Source organism: Brienomyrus brachyistius, chromosome 19 (genome assembly GCF_023856365.1).
Source record: "Brienomyrus brachyistius isolate T26 chromosome 19, BBRACH_0.4, whole genome shotgun sequence".
NCBI classification, from domain to species: Eukaryota; Metazoa; Chordata; class Actinopteri; order Osteoglossiformes; family Mormyridae; genus Brienomyrus; species Brienomyrus brachyistius.
In genome coordinates, this window is record NC_064551.1 from 7,288,643 (window position 1) to 7,309,732 (window position 21,090).

A 21,090-nucleotide genomic window follows, 5' to 3' on the forward strand; every position below is an offset into this window, starting at 1 on the left:
CACCATGACAGATCGATGCAGCGCCCGCATGACTGCTGACGCCGCACCGATCCGCCTGTCAACCTCCCGCTCCATCGTTCCCCCACTCGTGAACAAGATCCCGAGATACTTAAACTCCTCCACTTGGGGGAGGACCCCATCCCCAACCCAGAGAGAGCATTCTACCCTTTTCCGGCTGAGAACCATGGTCTCGGATTTGGAGGTGCTGATTCTCATCCCAGCCGCTTCACACTCGGCAACGAACTGCTCCAGTGAGAGCTGAAGGTCACGGTTCGATGAGGCCAACAGAACCACATCGTCTGCAAAAAGCAGAGACCTAATCCTGAGGTCACCGAACCGGACACCCTCAACGCCCTGGCTGCGCCTAGAAATTCTGTCCATAAAAACTATGAACAGAATCGGTGACAAAGGGCAGCCCTGACGGAGTCCAACCCTCACCGGAAACGAGTCCGACTTATTGCCGCCCATGCGGACCAAACTCTGGCACCGGTCATACAGGGACCGAACTGCCCTTAAAACGGAGCCCGGTACCCCATACTCCCAGAGCACTCCCCACAGGACCCCCCGAGGGACACGGTCGAATGCCTTCTCCAAGTCCACAAAACACATGTAGACTGGTTGGGCAAACTCCCACGCACCCTCCAGGACCCTGCTGAGAGTATAGAGCTGGTCCACTGTCCCCAAATACATGTGACAATAAAACTTCCATCCATTAGCATATCCACTTAATCCCATCTTGGGTTGCGGGGGGCTCCGGAGCCTAACCTAAGAACAATGGGTGCAGGTGGGAACCAACACTCACACAATTACAGGGCCAATTCAGACATGCCAATCAGCCTACCCTGCATGCTTTTGGACTGGGGGAGGAAACCGGAGCCCCTGGTGAAAACCCACGTGAACACAGGGAGAGCATGCGAACTCCACACAGAAAGGGCCCGGGATCAAACCCAGGACTTTCTCACTGTGAGGCAGCAGCGCCAGCATGCTGACCGACAATAAAACTTAAAACTAATAACATATTTGGATCAGTGATTATGAGTCTTTTGCTGGGAAGCATGTAATATGTTCCTGAGCAGAATATGAGCATGACTGTGCAGAGATGAGTCAGGCCCCAAGACACCCTGTACCTCCAGAGGACCCACCGGAATCTTCCATTTTTGTTACATCCTTGCACTGATGGGATTTACTCCTCTCTCCCACTGGTTCAGTGCTCTGAGGCTCACTGTCAGAAGTGATGTCATCCTGGGCAGCCATCAGCTGCTGCTTAATTTCTAAGTAACTTTTGGACTGTGAGACCTCAGCATGTGAATTAACATACCTGCAGAGTGTATGTATAACAGTATTTTACAAACACATATAATTTATTACAATCTCCTCATAGTTACTGTTGACCTTTGAAATGAACGTGCACATATATTTGTGTGTACTGTACATATAATGTATTTATGTCCAAGTACATACAAAAACAATAAGGTTATCATAATTAACTTTTTCTGATTCATTTTTCATTCACATACTGTACAATATAGTTGACGTTAGATGTTTATCTGATACTTGTTCATTCTGTAAAATTAATAATTTGCTTGATCATTAGTAATGCTTTATATCTTACACTAAGTATGTTTAATGTGTACTTTTCATGTACTTTCATATATGGTGGGTGTTTCTCAGTTAGAAATGTTTTGCATACAGTTAAACAGGTGAATAATCACAGTTTGCTTACAAACTCTGAGGAAAACTTATTAAACAGATTAAAATCCTGAGTGTTTACACAGTATTTGTGTTAAAACTCGCTTTCCCAGCTGAGAGGCTCTTTTTCACTTGTACCTCAGCAGTGCTGAGCTCACTGCTTTGACCGCCTGTTCATTTTCCTGGCACTGCAGCAGCCCTTTAGATTCATGGTAGGCGCAGTGGACGACTTGCACTATGTTGCCCCTGGACGGTTGCACTGTGATGTTGGTCATGTGACTGGGGTTGTGACAGTGGTGCATAAACACCAGGATGACAGGTTTGTCTTCTGTGGAAGGAAGAAACCATATAAGTTTGTGTGGGCAGATACAGTATGAACGCTGCTGCTTCCCCTAACGGTTTTTTCCTCTATGTAAAATAAGGTGAAGAAAAAGAAAAACTGTAAGATTTACTCCCTAGAATAGGCTGTAGGCTGAACACAAACCTGTACTGGACTAGTGACCACAAACCTGTACAGGGCTAGTGACCACAAACCAGTACTGGACTAGTGACCACAAACCTGTACAGGGCTAGTGACCACAAACCTGTACAGGGCTAGTGACCACAAACCTGTAAAGGGCTAGTGACCACAAACCTGTACAGGGCTAGTGACCACAAACCTGTACAGGGCTAGTGACCACAAACCTGTACTGGACTAGTGACCACAAACCTGTACAGGGCTAGTGACCACAAACCTGTACTGGACTAGTGACCACAAACCTGTACAGGGCTAGTGACCACAAACCAGTACTGGACTAGTGACCACAAACCTGTACAGGGCTAGTGACCACAAACCTGTACGGGGCTAGTGACCACAAACCTGTACAGGGCTAGTGACCACAAACCTGTACAGGGCTAGTGACCACAAACCTGTACTGGACTAGTGACCACAAACCTGTACAGGGCTAGTTGACCACAAATCTGTACTGGACTAGTGACCAGAAACCTGTACTGGACTAGTGACCACAAAGCTGTACTGGACTAGTGACCACAAACCTGTACTGGGCTAGTGACCACAAACCTGTACTGGGCTAGTGACCACAAACCTGTACTGGACTAGTGACCACAAACCTGTACTGGACTAGTGACCACAAACCTGTACTGGACTAGTGACCACAGAATGATGGCTGGACATCCATTGGAAAAACCTTGTCAGATATGGATGGTTTGTTAATCTGTTTATGTTTTACAGGATAACAAAAGCTATGGATCAGAAGTTAAATAAATCACAACTTCTCCTGTGAAAAGTTGTATTACATAATATCTCTTTGTTTTACAGTTGAAACCAGAAGTTTACATAAACTTCAGAAAAAGACACAAACATGTTTTTTCCTCACTGTCAAACGTTAAATCAGAGTAAACATTTTCTGTTTTAGGTCAGTTAGGATCACCAACATTTTTTTTGTATTTGTTAAATGTCAGAATAAAGAGAGAGAGGATATTATAGAGATTTTATAATTACTTTCATCAAAGGCAAAAATGTACACACACTTCCTTAGTAGTTAGGAGCACTCCCTTGAAACTTCCACTTGGGCCAAATGTTTTGGGTTTCCTCCCACAAGCTTCTCAGAATAGTTTGCTGGAATTTCGGCTCATTCCTCTTGACAGAACTGGTGTAACTGAGTCATGTCTGTAGGCCTTCATGCTCACACATGCCTTTTCAGTGCTGCCCACAAATTTTGTGTGGTTCTGAGAGTAGGGCTTTGTGATGGCCACTGCAACACCTTGACTTTGTTGTCCTTAAGCCACTTTGTAACTTAACTTGGAGGTACGTATGCTTGGGGTCATTGCCTGGATGCTGTTCAGCCAAGTGGCTACAATATTAGTTTAAATACTAGAACTCGTGGCCATAGGTGGAAATTAGCGGGAGAACATTTTATAACGAATTTGAGGAAGCACTTCTTTACACAGCGTGTAGTTAGAGCATGGGATTGTCTTCCTGTTAGTGTAGCACAAGCCAAAAGCATGGATTCCTTTAAATCAGAGATAGATAAGATTTTAACAACTCTGAGCTATTAGTTAACTTCTCCCCAAATGAGCTTAATGGACCAAATGGCCTCCTCTCGTTTGTAAATTTCTTATGTTCTTCACATGTTCTTACTCATTAGAGTAAGCTTTAACTTCCTGGCTGATGTCTTCAGCCTATTCATTCTTCTATTGTATTCAGATCCAGTGACTGGGAAGGTTACTGATATCATTATGTTCATGAAACCAGTTACAGTATAGACGACTTCTGCTGTGTGACATGGTGCATTATTATACTGGAAGTAGCCATGAGAAGATGGGTAAATTGTAGGCATGAAGGGATGCTACTGATCAGCAGAAATACACACAGGGGCTGTGGCACTCAAGCAATGGTCAGTTGGTATTAAGATTTATGGCCCCAAACTGTTGCCATGAGGTTGGGTCCATAGATTCACACTGTTGATGCCGAATTCTGACCTAAATTCTGTGTGCATCAGCAAAACTTGAGATTCATCAGATCAGGCTGCATTTTTCCAGTCTTCAGTTGTCCAGTTTTGCTGAGTCTCTGCCCACTGCTGCCTCAGCTTCCTCTTTTGGGCTGGAAGAAGTGGAAACTGACGTGGTTTTCTGCTGTTGTAGCCCATCTGCCTGAACATTTGATGTGTTTTGCATTCTGAGATGCTCTACTGCTCACCACAGCTGAAGAGAGTGTTGATCTGAGTTACTGTAGCCAGTCTGTCAGCTTGAACCAGTCCAGCCATTTTCCTCTGACCTCTCTCATCAAGAAGGAATTTCCATCTGCAGAACTGCCATTCACTGGATGATTTTTTTTAATTTTTCCACCATTCCGGGTAAACTCTAGAGACTGTTGTGCTTCTGCTTATGGTCTTAGCAACGGACAGTATTCAAATTAATGATGGTGACCAGGGCTCTATCCAGGCAAAATATTTAATAGTAGTTCTACCAATAAATGCATTTTTGGTTTGCAAACGTAAAAATACTGTCTTCAGTTACAAACAAACTGTACATGCTAAGTGTCTGCAACTCGTAAGTGTGGTCTTTGTAAGTCACTGCATTCCAAGCCGTGCATTACAGTACTGTGTCTTTAAAAACATATAACATATGCCTAGTCACGCATTAACCCTTACTTAAATACCGTATCTGCTGTGTTGTGAAAGCACTATTCATGGCAGAACAGCACCCAACAATATCAGGTTAGTCACTATGTAAAGCAATATAAGTACATAGGCCTGTGCATTTCATAGATAAACCCTGGCTAGTTAGGCTAAATCTCACATATTTGTCTGGGTCAATTATATAGTTGTAATTTGTGTCAGTCTATTTTAAAAGTTTTCATTGCTTAATATTTTTATTTACAGCAAAAATGAAATGATCTGTGGGGAGATCCAAAAGTCTGTAAATGTGTCAGCTTTGAAAGACAATTGGGCTAATTGGAAAAATTTGACAGATGTGGATGAATTGTTGATCTCAGTTAACTTTCACAGAACAACTTCTACAAGGTAGCTTCTGTTAAATATATCAAAACATCCTCTGTGAAGAAAGGAACCACATAAGATCTTTATGTTATAACTATTTCGGATTTCAGGGCCAAGGTAACATACAGCAGTGACTGACTCCTGACTCACCTGTAACTCTGGCCATGGCTGCCTCCATGTCTGTCCTAATCTGAGAAACAACAGGACAGAAGACCAGGATGACGCTGCTGCTCTCTGCACTGCAGAGCTCTATCTGTAGCTTCAGCTTTTGTATGAAGGTTTCATGGGTGTTGAAAGTTTCTCCAGCAACCAGCATGTGGACTTTCACTGGGGAAGAGAGATGGAATTTAAAAATGAGTTATAATTGCTGTGAACAGAAAGCATACATACTGTATGAGATTTCTTATGTGTGTCATTCATCTGCATATGTGGTAGACTGTTAACCATCTCAGACTATCACAATTTAATTATTTTAATTTTAATATTATGGCTCAATCTATAATTTAGATGGAAAAGATAGGAAAATTATATTATTGTTGAGTTTAGACAGAAAGTGAATCATTTCAGAGGGTATATGTTAAACCTTAGAAGCACTGAACAGCTTACCCAAAGAGGAGCTATTCAGCTTATTAGGGTTTGGGATGAAGCGTGACAAAGTAGACTTCATAGATTCTGTAAAATATTTGACATCTTGAGTCAGTCATAGTGTACAGGGTTTGACAGACAGTTAATCATTATGAACAGTAGATATCAAAGTTGAGAAGTACTGAAAAGCTGACCTGAAGAGATATTCCAGTATGGCTTTGAGAAGGGGAATTGTCCAGTCTTAGACCACAATGAAGTTCCTGTAAAATATTCACCATCTTAAATAAGTTGCAGTAAAGGTAACAATTAATTTACACAATCACACTGGAAGCAATGGAGAATGAGGTGGTCACACTAGCATGTATTGTGAGTAAATGTATTCACCTTATTTTCCATGGCAGGAAGGGAGGGGCCAACTTTATTTACACTGTGTTGTAACTTCCAGTGTGACAACTGGGGCCTGTGTCATGAAGCCGGATTCCTTTCTTAGGCAGACAACTTCGAGGATAAATAGCGCCAACTTTGGCTTTTCGATATCACAACATTGGTTCTCTTCACAGCAGGACACATCACCATGGTAACTCATGCTACATGCCAAACCTGCTCAGAGCAGATTATGTTACAAGATCATGGGTCTCAATCAGTGCTTGGACCAGGGCTCTTAAGCTTCATCAAAATTCTGGAGTGAGATTACATCTGTTAGGGTGGAGTGTGTGTCTCATGGGCAATGAATGAGACTTGAGAGCCCTGCCTATTGCAGTCATCAGATCTTGCCCTTCCAGTTCCACCTTGTCTGCACTCCATGTGTGCGCATCCATGTAATAACGTGTTTGCAGCGAGATCACATGTAACTTGTTTTGGAATTTATGCGGAAACAACAAATGTTATTTTCTGATTGGCTAATGGGTGGCTATTACCTTTGTAGTTAACTTATGTATTAACGTATTAACTCGGGCATCTATGAACTATGTGAAAAACTCCATTCCATATGCCTGCACCTCATCCTAAAATTCTATATAACAGGACACCTTAGTGGGGAACCAATCAAAGAGAAGTTGGTACATCAGCTAATGTGACAAATAGGCTTCCCCAAACTCTCAAAATTCTGTGACCGTGGTAAAGTTTTACCATATATTATACAGTATATAAATCATCTCATATCACGATAACAATATATATCATGACTGCACCTCATATTTATGGATGTTTTCTACAGATCAGCTACAGCAGGAATTGGACAAAATTCTTCAAATGAAAGGAACAAATGAAACATGATCTACAAATACATGAGAATCCACAAACGTGCAAAACCCTTTTCAGGTGTACAAATCACTATTTTTGTGAATATTATTCTACACAACAGAAATCTAAAAATACAAAATCTACATACAGCTGCGATATACGGAACCCCTAAGAGGTCTGATATTTCATTGAAATCGTTTTGAGTTCTCTCGCAATACTTTTCTGTAGCTGATAACTGTACTGTGTCCGTTTAACATCGCAAAACTTTTCTATACTAAAAATAAACTGTACTGTGTCCATTTAATGTACAAAAGATATAATTAATAGACTAATAAGTATAAACCTAAACGATACAGACATATCCAATTAAGTGTGCTTTAAGCATTAAACTATAGTGGACAGTGCATACTATGTAACTCTCATATATGTTTTTATATGTATTTATTAGTAATTGCACTGTGCTCATTCACCATCAGTGACTGTAAACAAGACAGCTGGGGTATTGAAGGTGAATTATACACACAAATGTTGAAATATTAAAATTTATCCGTAAAGGAATCTGGAAAACCAATGGGTGTTGCTTGCTTTTCTTGAAAGATTGTCACGGTCTGTACTGTCCAAACCTGCCCTTTGTGTCTCTTCTCCTTTCCTCCCCATTTGCTTATTTTTGGGTTTTATTTTATCCTTCGCTTTTGGTTTTTCCTTGTATCTTTTATGGTTTAACCTTGTGTTCCTGTTTTGGGTTATCCTGCCAGCGTCTTGTTTAATGTTTGCAAATTCTTTTGCTCTTACGTATTCTTAGTGTTAGCTTTCAGTGTTTCATAGTACTCAGTGTTTGGAGGTCCCTTGTTCTGTGATTAGTTAATCGTAATCCACTCCACCTCCCCACCTGTTTCTAGTTAATCTGTGTTCCCTTTGATTGGTTAATTGATTATGAGTTACATCTGTCCCTTGTCCTCCCTGGTTTTCTGTTTGTATATCAGTTCCTTCCTTAGTTCATTTACTCAGTGATTATTAGGTTAGAATGTTAGGTGTTTTATGCTTTCTACATGGTTCTGTTATCAGGGATTTGTTGCAGCATGCCTTCCTCGCTTTGGCAGCAGCCACTGTGTTGCTGTTTGTGTTCTACTTCTGAATTCTTTATGTTTTACCATAATAATTCTGGTCCACCGCTTAGAAATATGTAGCCCTGTTGTGATCCATGCTTAGCTGATTGATGCACACAGCACATGTTTAAGTGCATATGCTAAGGAAGTAATCTTGGTTTCAACAAATCCTGGCTTGACATAAATTAGTGATAGTCAGCGTAGCGATAACAATACTCAGATTGCATTTGTTTGGTTTTCTTAAGCAGAAACTTCTTACCCTGCGTTTCGTCACCCAGGCCATGGAAGTTCAAACACAAAGCTGAGAGAAACAAACTCTTCACGGGGTTCATGGTGAAATAAGGTGAATACAAGGGATAATGGCACCGTTACCTGGAATACCTGTCTCTGTACACATTGAGTTCATGGCCACCTGCCCACTGGCTGGAGTGGCCAGTGTCTGCATTTATGTACAGTTCACTCAGGCCCCAAGACACCCGTTACCTCCAGAGGGGGCAGTGGAATGTCCCTTTGCCGGTACAATCATACCTTGACCAGATTCCCTCTCCTCTATCATTGGCTTGGTACCCATCCTTGGTACCTCATTGGTGATGATTGACCTATTGGCATTTCGAGCTGCCACAGGTTGCTGCTCAGTCTTCGATTGGGTGAGAGGGATCTCAGCTTGTACATCACCACTGCTGCAGAGGGTGCAAAAAATGTGCATTGAGATGCATGTGTATGTAATAAAATACTGTTACATAATCTCATGACATTCTTTTTAACCTTTAAAATTTATAATTAGCTAGATATGCATATATACTGTTGGGGCATGCAGTGGTTCTGACTAAGACTGTGGGTCCAATGACAACATATCATACTGAACCCCCAAACAAGGCCAATCTAATTATGTTCCAAAATTTGACCCCTGTCACCAAGGGCCCCGTGGAATAATTATAACTCCCTCCCCCCCTTTAAGGCAAGCTTGGGGGCATGTTATACACAGTATACAAATAAACATATAGATACATACTGTATATAAGGGTATATATTATGTTTATAAATGCCAAAATAATCACATTACCTCCATTCAGTTTTTCTGTTTAATGTTTCAGTCACATTTACTACAGTGTCTTTGTTAGATTTTCTCCAAAAAGATACTGCTGATTAAGGGTGTAACGATATACTCAGCCCACGAGTCGATACTGGGTTCACGAAAACGAGACGAGATTTTAACAATATTTTAAGGAAAACTTCAAAGAGGAGATATATTACTGGTAAGCAGCCTTTTATTTAATTACTTTGAAAGACAAAAAAATGTTAAATAATGCAGATGTATGGTGAAATGTTTTAAATAATCACCATCATTATATGGAGTAAAGAACAGAACAAATAGCACCATAAAATATTTCCCCACAAACTCAAACAACAGGCTTCTCTCCTATTTGACTTCTCAACTGAACATAAAATAGAATATAAATAAAACAATATAAATAACAAACATAAAACTTTTTTTAATGTTTTCTTCGCCGGTGCAGTGGATTTAAGTAAAGAGCTCTGATGCTGCTGCAGATGGCTTTGCATAGTAGTAGCATTAGCCGCTGTGTACGGCATTATTTTCCCAAAATACTTACAGATGGTTCATGTTTTGTCTGTCATCCTTTCGCCGTTTATATTATCCGCTGGATACCCAAAGTGTCTGGGGTACGGAGTGAGATCGCGCTCATAGTGTCTGTTTTGCTTGGTTTAGCTATGTATCTGCGCTCTCGTATATTTCACACTGATCTCACTCCATACTGAGGCATCTATGGTAAATTCGTCAGACGCCAACATGCTCACAGCAGTTGATCTGTAGCACATTCGCGAGACGCTTTTCACTCATATTGTAATATCGCGAGATCTCGTGACAGGAGATCTCATTACACCCCTACTGCTGACATGTAAAATTTGTAATTTGCTATTTTTTTAATAGTGTTTTTATATCTCACATATCTTTAATTTCTGCTTTTTATATCTTTCATATATAGTGGCAGTTTCTGCATTAACAGTTCAAAATAAATCTCAGAATCACAGGGTTTGCTTGATTAATCTGATTAAAATCCTGAGTGTGTGCACAGTATTTTTGTTAATACTCGTTTCCCCTGCAGAGGGTCTGTTTCCGAACTTGTACCTCAGCAGTGCTGAATGCACCTCAGCGACCGCCTGCTCATTTTCCTGGCATCGCAGCAGCCCTTTGGTTTCATGGAAGGCGCAGTGGACAACTTGCACTATGTTGCTCCTGGATGGTTGCACTGTGATGTCAGTCATGTGACTGGGGTTGTGACAGTGGTGCATGAACACCAGGATCACAGGTTTGTCTTCTGTGGAAGGAAGAAACCAAGCAGGTTACCATGGGCACAGATAGATGCTGTTGCTTCCCTTCGTGGTTTTTTACATCTTAAATAAGGTGAGAACAAAGTAAAGCTGTGAGGTTTGGTTCCTAGGATTGGCTCTTGGCTCAGTATTAACCTGTAGTGCACAAGTGGACATGGAAGGAAGGATGTAAAAGTTATAAAAGCCAAGGTCCTTTGAAGGAAATTTATTACACGTATTCAGAGTTCAGGCTGACCTGCATGTTTGTAAAAGATCTGGTCAGAAGCAAATAATGATGATTCAGATTCAATGTTGTTTTAATACTTTATGTGCAGTATTATAGAGACACCACACATTGCAGAACTTTGCCAGATGTTGCTGTGATAGTCACTACTACATTAAAACAAAATATACTGTAGCTCCTCGAACCTGGAACTGGATGAGTGGAAGAGAATGAATAGATGGATAATTACATAGACCTGTGCTGTTATCCATCCATCCATCCATTTTCCAAACCGCTTATCCTACTGGGTCACGGGGGGTCCGGAGCCTATACCGGAAGCAATGAGCACTAGGCAGGGAACAACCCTGGATGGGGGGCCAGCCCATCACAGGGCACACTCACACATCATTCACACACACCTATGGGCAATTTAGCAACTCCAATTAGCCTCAGCATGTTTTTGGACTGTGGGGGGAAACCGGAGTACCCAGAGGAAACCCCACGACGACATGGGGAGAACATGCAAACTCCACACACATGCAACCCAGACGGAGACTGGAACCTGGGGCTTCTGGGATAGGCTGCAGACCCCCAGAGACCCGACAGGACAAGCAGGTATAGAAAATAGATGGATGGATGGAATCAAAAAAATCGGGAAATGTGTCACACTTGCTCGACAGCCTTTAGAGGCTGACAGGTTCATTGAAAGAAAACTTGTCAGATATGGATGGTTTGTCGTCCTGTGTTTGTTTTAACAGGACAACTTCTGATAAGCAGCTTCTGTTAAAAACAATCACCATTTACTTTGTGAAGCGATAAACTACATAATATCTATTAAGTTTTTTTGGATTTCATGGCAAAGGTGACATACAGCAGAGACTGAATCCTGACTCACCTGTAACTCTGGCCATGGCTGCCTCCATGTCTGTCCCAATCCGAGAAACAACAGTACAGAAGACCAGGATGACGTCGCTGTTCTCTGCACTGCAGAGCTCTATCTGCAGGTTCAGCTTTTGTATGAAGGTTTCATGGGTATTGAAAGTTTCTCCGACAACCAACATGTGGACTTTCTCTGGGGAAGACAGATGGAACAGAAAATATAGATGAAAAGTGACAGATAAAAAACCTATGAAGTACAGGGACATCTTACCAAAAGAGGAATATATCATCTTCTTAGAGCTTGACATTGACTGGGAATGTACTGCAGGCGAAGAAACCGCTGACGTTCCTGGAAGGGATGCAGGAAGAGAGGGATTAGAATCCTGAAAATGGAAAATAGTACAAGGAGATGTATAATATATCTGCATAGACCTGTGCTGTTATACACAATATGAAGAGTCAGGTTCACATTGAGGCTAAATTCCATGTCTTTGTCATATAATAAATAAAATTGTTTTGCAGTCTTATTATTTTAGAAAAGTAAAGTAAAATTCCATTTTTAGTGGTTAGATAAAAATTAACAGATTATCTGCCAGTCAAAACAAAATGATCTTTGATAAACCGGTCCACTGGAAAAAGGCTTGGCAGATATGGATGGTTTGCTGAACAGGACAAATTCTGATAGGTAGTTAATGTTGAATAAATCACAACTTCCTCTATGAAGAGATTAACTATATACTGTAATACCTGTTTGCTGTGTTGTTTTTTTTTTTCGGATTTCAGGGCATCCAGGTGACATACAGCAGAGACTGAATCCTGACTCACCTGGAGCTCTGGCCATGGCTACATCCTTGTCTGTCTCAGTCCGACAAGGAAAAGGACAGAAGACCAGGATGACACTGCAGCTCTCTTCACTGCACAGCTCTATCTGCAGATTCAGGTTCTCCATGAAAGTGTCATGGAAATTTGAAGTTTTTCCAGTAATGTGGACTTTCACTGCTGAAGATAAGTGGAATTTAAAAATGGATTACAATTACCAAAAATGGAAAAGTACTGATGAAAACTCACAGACAGATAGAAATAAAAACTCAGATGTACTGGACAGCTAACTTGAGGAATATTTCAACTTCTTCTGGTTTGGGAGAGACTGGGAAAATACTCCTGGCAAAGGAAACCCTGAAGTTTCTATAAAATATTTCTTATCTTGGGTTAGTTGTAATACAGAGGAAACAATTTATTTAGACAGTTATGCAGGGAGTGACTGGGGAGAATATTATGCATAGAAAATTGTGCATGGACATGTATAAAGGGGATTCGGCTAGATCCACAGAGCAGTGACCCTAGTGGCCACCCTACAGCAGGACCAGAATTTTATTTAAACTTTTCTCTCTGCCTAAGACTGGTCACGGTATCCTTCTGGCAGTGGGCCAGTGGATAGAATGCAGTGCCATCACTGTTTCCAGCAGTAAAACTGTATTGCTGTATGTACCCCTGCAGTCTGAGTTCAATGTTTTCCACCTGACAGGAATTATAAGTTACAAAAGCAACATTACAAAAGTGCGACATTTCTTCCATACTGCAGCATGGACTTCCACTGCCAGTGCGTATTTTAGGATGAACAGATATAATGCAGTTTGGGTATAGTGTATACATTGTGCTCATGGCCATCTGTCCGCTTATCAGAATGGTCAGCGTCTGTGAGTCTTGGGGGGGTCCTGCTGTGAAAAAGTGGAGAATTCACTCTGGTCCCTAAACACCCTTTACCTTTTTTAGAGCTTTTGTGCGGCCTTTTGGCATCTTTGGCAGTTACCGACTTCTGCTCCAGACCTGAGTGGGTGCAAACAACACTGGACTGGAGGACCTCTGGAGCAGGACCTTCACACAAGACCATTAGATCTGGGTAACAAGATACATAGTAACATCTCTGTGCTGTAGAATTTATTTCAGATGTTGTAGATTCTGCTGAAACAGTCTCTGTGGAGGAGTTTCTTAGTTCAGCCCTTAAGGATCCCAGAAATTCCACATATTTACTCCCTCCCAGATCCCAACACCCCTGAACCTGGTTAATTGGTGTTCATGATTGGCTAGGATCTGAGAAAGAGTTAAAATTGCCAACTGTCTACAGGTCCCCAACGACTGGGTTGAGAAACACTTCCCTAATTTATACACTCACTCAGTGGAAATTTCTCCTTAATTTTACAAATTAAACTGCAGCAGTGTCAAACATAACTTTCACTTGAAAGATCAAAGAATTAGTACTTATGATTCAGTTATTTGTATACATTGTGCTCACAGCCACCTGTCCACTGGCCAGAGAGACACCTGTCTGTATCCCTGTAAAGTTCAATCAGGCCCCAAGATGCCCTTTACCTCCAGATGAGCCAGTGGATTGTTCCATTGGTGATGAAATGCTCTTCTGATCAGACTCACTATTCTCTCCTGCATGATCAGTGCCCTTCGCAGGAATAGCGTCGTCATTGGTGATGTTTGCGCTATCAGCAGATATCGGCTGTTGCTTCTGGTCCATGTTGGTACAAACATCAGACTGTGGGACCGCAGTAGAAAGTTCTTCAAACGAGAGGATGAGACTAAGGTTAGAACAAGCATTATATATATAGGTTTGTTTGTCTTGTGTCTCTTTGCCGTTTTAACTTCCGCCTGAGTTTTATGTTTCAAAACAAAATTCTGCATTTCCTCCATACTGCAGCTTTGCCTTCCACCGTTAATATATATTTGTATTTGTGAAGCGACCTTAGGTTTGTGAAAAGTGCTTATTATTATTATTATTATTATTATTAGATCACTGTAGTAGTTATGATCCCAGTAGTTATTATATGTATCTTTGTAGACACTGTGCTCATGTCCAGTGTCTGTATGCATGTAGAATTCAATCAGGCCCAAAGACACCCTTTACCTCCAGACTGGCCGGTGGAACGTTCCACTGCTGGTGCAGTCATGCTCTGTTCAGATTCACTCCCCTCATCTACTGGCTTGGGGCCTCCCCTGTGAAGCTCACTGTCTTTAGTGATGTTTAGCCTCTTTGCATTCTTAGTATCCATTGGCTGCTGCTCCGTATCCCATTGTGTGCCAGTAACGCTAGACTTTGGGATCTCAGCTTGTGAATCAGCACAGCTGCAGAGTGAATGTAATAAAATACATGTTAGTGACATTGTAATATATAATCTCCTGATAGTTATTGTTCACCTTTGAAATTACTATATACAATATAAATATATAGATACATATATACTGTATATACACATATATAAGTGTATAATATATAACATGCATGCAAAAGTACTTTCAAAATGTTACATTCAATTTTTCTGTTTAATTTTTCAGTCATATGTAATACAGTTAAGATGTTAGATATTCTCACGATAGTTACTGCTGATCTGCAAAATTAGTAATTTGTTACATTTTCAGTTGTGTTTTTATTTCTTGCATATTTGGTGGATGTTTCTTAGTTGGATATATTCTGCATACATCAACTTCACACCAGAATAATCATACAGTTTGCTTACAAACTCTGAGGATAATTAATTAAACTGAATAAAATCCTGAGTGTGTGCAGAATATTTCTGCTTCTTCACTTGTACCTCTGCAGTATTGAATGCACCTCGGCGACCACCTGCTCATTTTCCCGGCATTCCAGCAGCCCTACTGAGTCATGGTAGGCGCAGTGGAAAATGTGCATATCTTTCTTAATGGACGGTTGCCATTCAGTCACACAGTCGCTGGTCAGGTGGCTGGGGTCACGACAACTGTGCATGAACAGCATGATAACAGGTTTGTCTTCTGTGGAAGGAAGAAACCAAACAGGTTACTGTGGGCTCTGATAGATGCTGACTTACCACTTGAACTAAGTTTCTAATATTACACGCTCCTGGCTCCTGACTGGGTAACATAAAGGGCAGACTACATGCAGACAACATGCAGACTACATGCAGAAAGACTTTAACCACCTTATTTATTAAATACCTAAAGAAAACAGACATCAATTTAAATATCTAAGGGAAAGGAAGCATATCACCAGTTAAAGGCTAGTTTAAGCCCAAGTTAGAACAGGCTGAAACCAATAGGTTTCTGGAAGCTAGGAGGAGAGGACCAGGTCAAAAGCCCTGTACCCACCCAGTAATAAGGCCAACTAGCTCATTTAAAACTGAAAGCCAATTATCCCAGGAATCACTGGGAAGCACCAACATCTGTGTACTTGAAAAAAAAACATGGTGAGGCAGGCTGGGTCATCACACTACCCTCACATATGGTCTGAGTTTTGGGTACCGACCAAAAAAATGAGGCCGCGGATACAAGCGGCAGAAGTGAGTTTCCTCTGTAAGGTGCCTGGGCTCAGCCTTAGAGATACGGTGAGGAGCTCAGACATTCAGGAGGAGCTCACAGTAGAGCTGTTGCTTCTCCGCATCAAAAGGAGCCAGGTGAGGTGGTCAGAACATACATCTAGGACACCTCTGGGATGCCTCCCTGGGGAGGTGATTTGAGCATCTCCAACTGGGAGAAAACTCCAGGGCAGACGTAGGACAGGAATGAAGGGATTGTGTCTTTCGATTGGCCTGGGAAAGTCTTGGCATTGCCCTGCTGTAGCTGGAGGAGGTGGCTGGTGAGCGGGAGGCCTGGGCATCCCTGCTTAGACTACTGTCCCCACAATTCGACCCCAAATAAGTAACAGATAATAGATGGATGGATGGATGGATGGATGGATGGATGGATGCGTCCCATCATGGATTTTTGCATTAAAATAAGGTGAGAACAAATAAAAGCTGTGAGGTTTCTTCCAAGGATTCATTCTTGGATTAACAATGAAGTGCGGATGTCATACATGGTGTGTTGCTACATAGACAGGTCTTATTGCCATCTGCTATTTACACTTCCAATGCACTCACACTGCTCACCGTGCGGGTCACCCTGCCTATTCACACTGCTCACCGTGCGGGTCACCCTGACTATTCACACTACTCACCGTGCGGGTCACCCTCACTACTCACACCGCGCACCATGCGGGTCACACTGAGTACTCACACTGCGCACCGTGCGGGTCACCCTGACTACTCACACCGTCCACCGTGCGGGTCACCCTGACTACTCACACTGCCCACCGGGTGGTTCACCCTGACTACTCACACCACCCGCCATGCGGGTCACCCTGACTACTCACACTGCCCACCGTGTGGGTCACCCTAACTACTCACACCACCCACCGTGCGGGTCACCCTGACTACTCACACTGCCCACCGTGTGGGTCACCCTGACTACTCACACCACCCACCATGTGGGTCACCCTGACTACTCACACCGTCCACCGTGCGGGTCACCCTGACTACTCACACCGTCCACCGTGAGGGTCACCCTGACTACTCACACCGCCCACCATGTGGGTCACCCTGACTACTCACACCGCCCACCCTGTGGGTCACCATGACTACTCACACCAATCACCATGCGGGTCACCCTGACTACTCGCACCGCCCACCATGCGGGTCACCCTGACTACTCACACCACCCACTATGCGGGTTACCCTGACTACTCACACTGCCCACCGTGCGGGACACCCTGACTACTCACACCATCCACCGTGTGGGTCACCCTGACTACTCACACCGCCCACCATGCGGGTCACCCTGACTACTCACACCACCCACCGTGCGGGTCACCCTGAGTACTCACACCGCCCACTGTGTGGGTCACCCTGACTACTCACACCACCCACCGTGTGGGTCACCCTGACTACTCACACCGCCCACCGTGCGGGTCACCCTGACTACTCACACCGTCCACCGTGAGGGTCACCCTGACTACTCACACTGCCCACCATGTGGGTCACCCTGACTACTCACACCGCCCACCGTGTGGGTCACCCTGACTACTCACACCAATCACCATGCGGGTCACCCTGACTACTCGCACCGACCACCATGCGGGTCACCCTGACTACTCGCACCGACCACCATGCGGGTCACCCTGACAACTCACACCACCCAACATGCGGGTCACCCTGACTACTCACACTGCCCACCGTGCGGGACACCCTGACTACTCACACCACCCACCGTGTGGGTCACCCTGACTACTCACACCGTCCACCGTGAGGGTCACCCTGACTACTCACACCGCCCACCATGTGGGTCACCCTGACTACTCACACCAATCACCATGCGGGTCACCCTGACTACTCGCACCGCCCACCATGCGGGTCACCCTGACTACTCACACCACCCACCATGCGGGTCACCCTGACTACTCACACTGCCCACCGTGCGGGACACCCTGACTACTCACACCATCCACCGTGTGGGTCACCCTGACTACTCACACCGCCCACCATGCGGGTCACCCTGACTACTCACACCGTCCACCGTGCGGGTCACACTGAGTACTCACACTGCCCACCGTGTGGGTCACCCTGACTACTCACACCGTCCACCGTGCGGGTCACACTGAGTACTCACACTGCCCACTGTGTGGGTCACCCTGACTACTCACATCGCCCACTGTGTGGGTCACCCTGACTACTCACACTGCCCACCATGCGGGTCACACTGACTACTCACACTGCCCACTGTGCGGGTCACCCTGACTACTCAAACCGTCCACCATGCGGGTCACACTGAGTACTCACACTGCCCACTGTGCAGGTCACTCTGACTACTCACACCGTCCACCATGCGGGTCACACTGAGTACTCACACTGCACACTGTGCGGGCCACCCTGACTACTCACACCAATCACCATGCGGGTCACCCTGACTATTCGCACCGCCCACCATGCGGGTCACCCTGACTACTCACACCACCCACCATGCGGGTCACCCTGACTACTCACACTGCCCACCGTGCGGGACACCCTGAATACTCACACCATCCACCGTGTGGGTCACCCTGACTACTCACACCGCCCACCATGCGGGTCACCCTGACTACTCACACCACCCACCGTGCGGGTCACCCTGAGTACTCACACCGCCCACCGTGTGGGTCACCCTGACTACTCACACCACCCACCGTGTGGGTCACCCTGACTACTCACACCGTCCACCGTGAGGGTCACCCTGACTACTCACACCGCCCACCATGTGGGTCACCCTGACTACTCACACCAATCACCATGCAGGTCACCCTGACTACTCGCACCGCCCACCATGCGGGTCACCCTGACTACTCACACCACCCACCATGCGGGTCACCCTGACTACTCACACTGCCCACCGTGCGGGACACCCTGACTACTCACACCATCCACCGTGTGGGTCACCCTGACTACTCACACCGCCCACCATGCGGGTCACCCTGACTACTCACACCGTCCACCGTGCGGGTCACACTGAGTACTCACATTGCCCACCGTGTGGGTCACCCTGACTACTCACACCGTCCACCGTGCGGGTCACACTGAGTACTCACACTGCCCACTGTGTGGGTCACCCTGACTACTCACATCGCCCACTGTGTGGGTCACCCTGACTACTCACACTGCCCACCATGCGGGTCACACTGACTACTCACACTGCCCACTGTGCGGGTCACCCTGACTACTCAAACCGTCCACCATGCGGGTCACACTGAGTACTCACACTGCCCACTGTGCAGGTCACTCTGACTACTCACACCGTCCACCATGCGGGTCACACTGAGTACTCACACTGCACACTGTGCGGGCCACCCTGACTACTCACACCACACACCGCGGGCACATGCACACCATTATTTATTCACAGGGGCACTAACATTCACCTGACATTACAATACTGCACAATACATGACAATTGCACAATTAAACGCTATTTATATTGCTGGCACCAGTCCAGCATTTCGCACTGCCTGATGGATCCCATCAATCCTACACTATAAACCCATACAGCACAATTGGTCATGAAAGGACAGATGTAAAAGTTTATAAACAAAGGTCCTTTGAAGCAAGGTCATTTTGTATTCGGAGTCCAGTCTGACCTTCTTTGTTTGGGTACAACATCTAAACTGGCATGCGGATGGTTATGAGGGGGAGGAGGCTGCTGCGAGTCACGCTGGCAGAGCACATGGTGACGCAGGTGGTCTGACTCGCTGACATCACCGACCCCTGCATCATCGGGCCGGACCGGTTAGCTCTCCTGGGGGCCACCATCAATGTGCTGGGAGCAGCCCTCCGCCTAAGCGCAGGCGCGATGCTCCTTCAGCATGACAGTGGTGCCCAGTGGCAGAAGCAGAGAGGAGGAGAGGCAGGGCTTTCATCAAAAGTCTGGAGTGAGATTACATCTGCTAATGGTCACGATCAACGCGTGAGACTTGAGATCCCGGCCTACTGCATTCATCAGTTTGCTCTTCTACTTCTACCTCATCTGCACTCCATCTGTGTGCACAATCATCTAATAATGTGCTTGCAGCAGGATCACATTTAGCATATTTTGGAATTTACCTGGAAACAACAAATGCTATTTTCTGATTGGCTGGAAGGTGGCTATTAACTACGTATAACTCGAGACAGCTATTAACTCAGAAGAAAACCTCCATATGCCTGAACCTCGTCCAGCATGAAAAATACAAGGTAGCATGTGAGCATGTGAACTGGTTGAAATGCGTGTGTCTCATGGTCAATGCGTGCCACCTGAGAGCCCTGAGAGGGGTCCATACAGACGGGGAAGAGAGCAGCTTGCAGCTACCGAGGAAAGAGCTCTGACCACAACACAGCCACAGCTCCAGCCCAGATTGTGGAGAACAGCAACATTGCAGCCTGGTGCAGCCTGTTCAGGAACAGAGGCAGTGCTGCAGCCAGGACCATGTGGGCGGAACAATGGGACAAGCTCAAAGCCCAGGACCTTAGATGGGGTTGGATATTCCGCAAGTTTTGATGGAACAGAGGAAAAGTTTCCCAAAATGTAATTTGCGGGTACAGCCGCAGTCAGAAATTAAAAATAGGTCATGGGTGGAATGATCTGCTGCTGGTGCAGTTTCCCTTGGATCAGATTCACTCTCCTCTCCTGCAGGATCAGTGCCCTTCCCGGGAAGCTGGCTGTTACTGGTGTTGTTTGGCTTACTGGTATCCAGGGTAGTCAGGTGTTGCTGCTTTTTATCCGACTCAGTGCAAAGGCCATTGGACTGTAGGATCTCAGGAGCAAGACCTTCACATGAGAGGGTTAGAGTAAGATTAGAACAAACATGATAACCACTGTGTGTTGTAGGGATTATTACAGTTTTGGTCTTTGCTGTGAATTCCTAGGACAAGGTTCCCCAGTTCCGGTCCTGGAGGACCAGACTGCAACACCGTTTGCAGATTTCCCTGCTCAGACATACCTACTAAATCGGGCACTTGGCTGGTGAGCTGGGGTTATGGCATATGTGCAGGGTTTATTTGTTTTGTGTCCGATTCTCTTGAAATACTCCCTTGGTGGACATTGTCACTATAGAGACTTACACTGCATTTTATGAGTAAAACTTCAGCGATTAAAAATATAAGTTTTACTCATAACTGTCATGCCCGGCTCGTCCGCTCCTCGTGTGTGCCACGCCCCCTAATTACCCACGTGT

At 44.8% G+C, this 21,090-nt stretch overlaps 1 protein-coding gene across 1 annotated transcript in view; it reads right to left on the reverse strand.

Moving 5' to 3' along the window:
- LOC125714596 (uncharacterized) overlaps positions 1–21,090 on the reverse strand; it is a 272,791-nt gene that overhangs the window by 160,312 nt on the left and 91,389 nt on the right. Inside the window, exons 38-40 of the mRNA XM_048985335.1 lie at positions 11,572–11,904; positions 1,828–2,017; positions 1,128–1,318 (exon numbers count right to left, since the gene is read on the reverse strand). Coding sequence (XP_048841292.1) covers positions 1,128–1,318; positions 1,828–2,017; positions 11,572–11,904 — 714 coding nt within the window. The remainder of the gene's footprint in view (positions 1–1,127; positions 1,319–1,827; positions 2,018–11,571; positions 11,905–21,090) is intronic.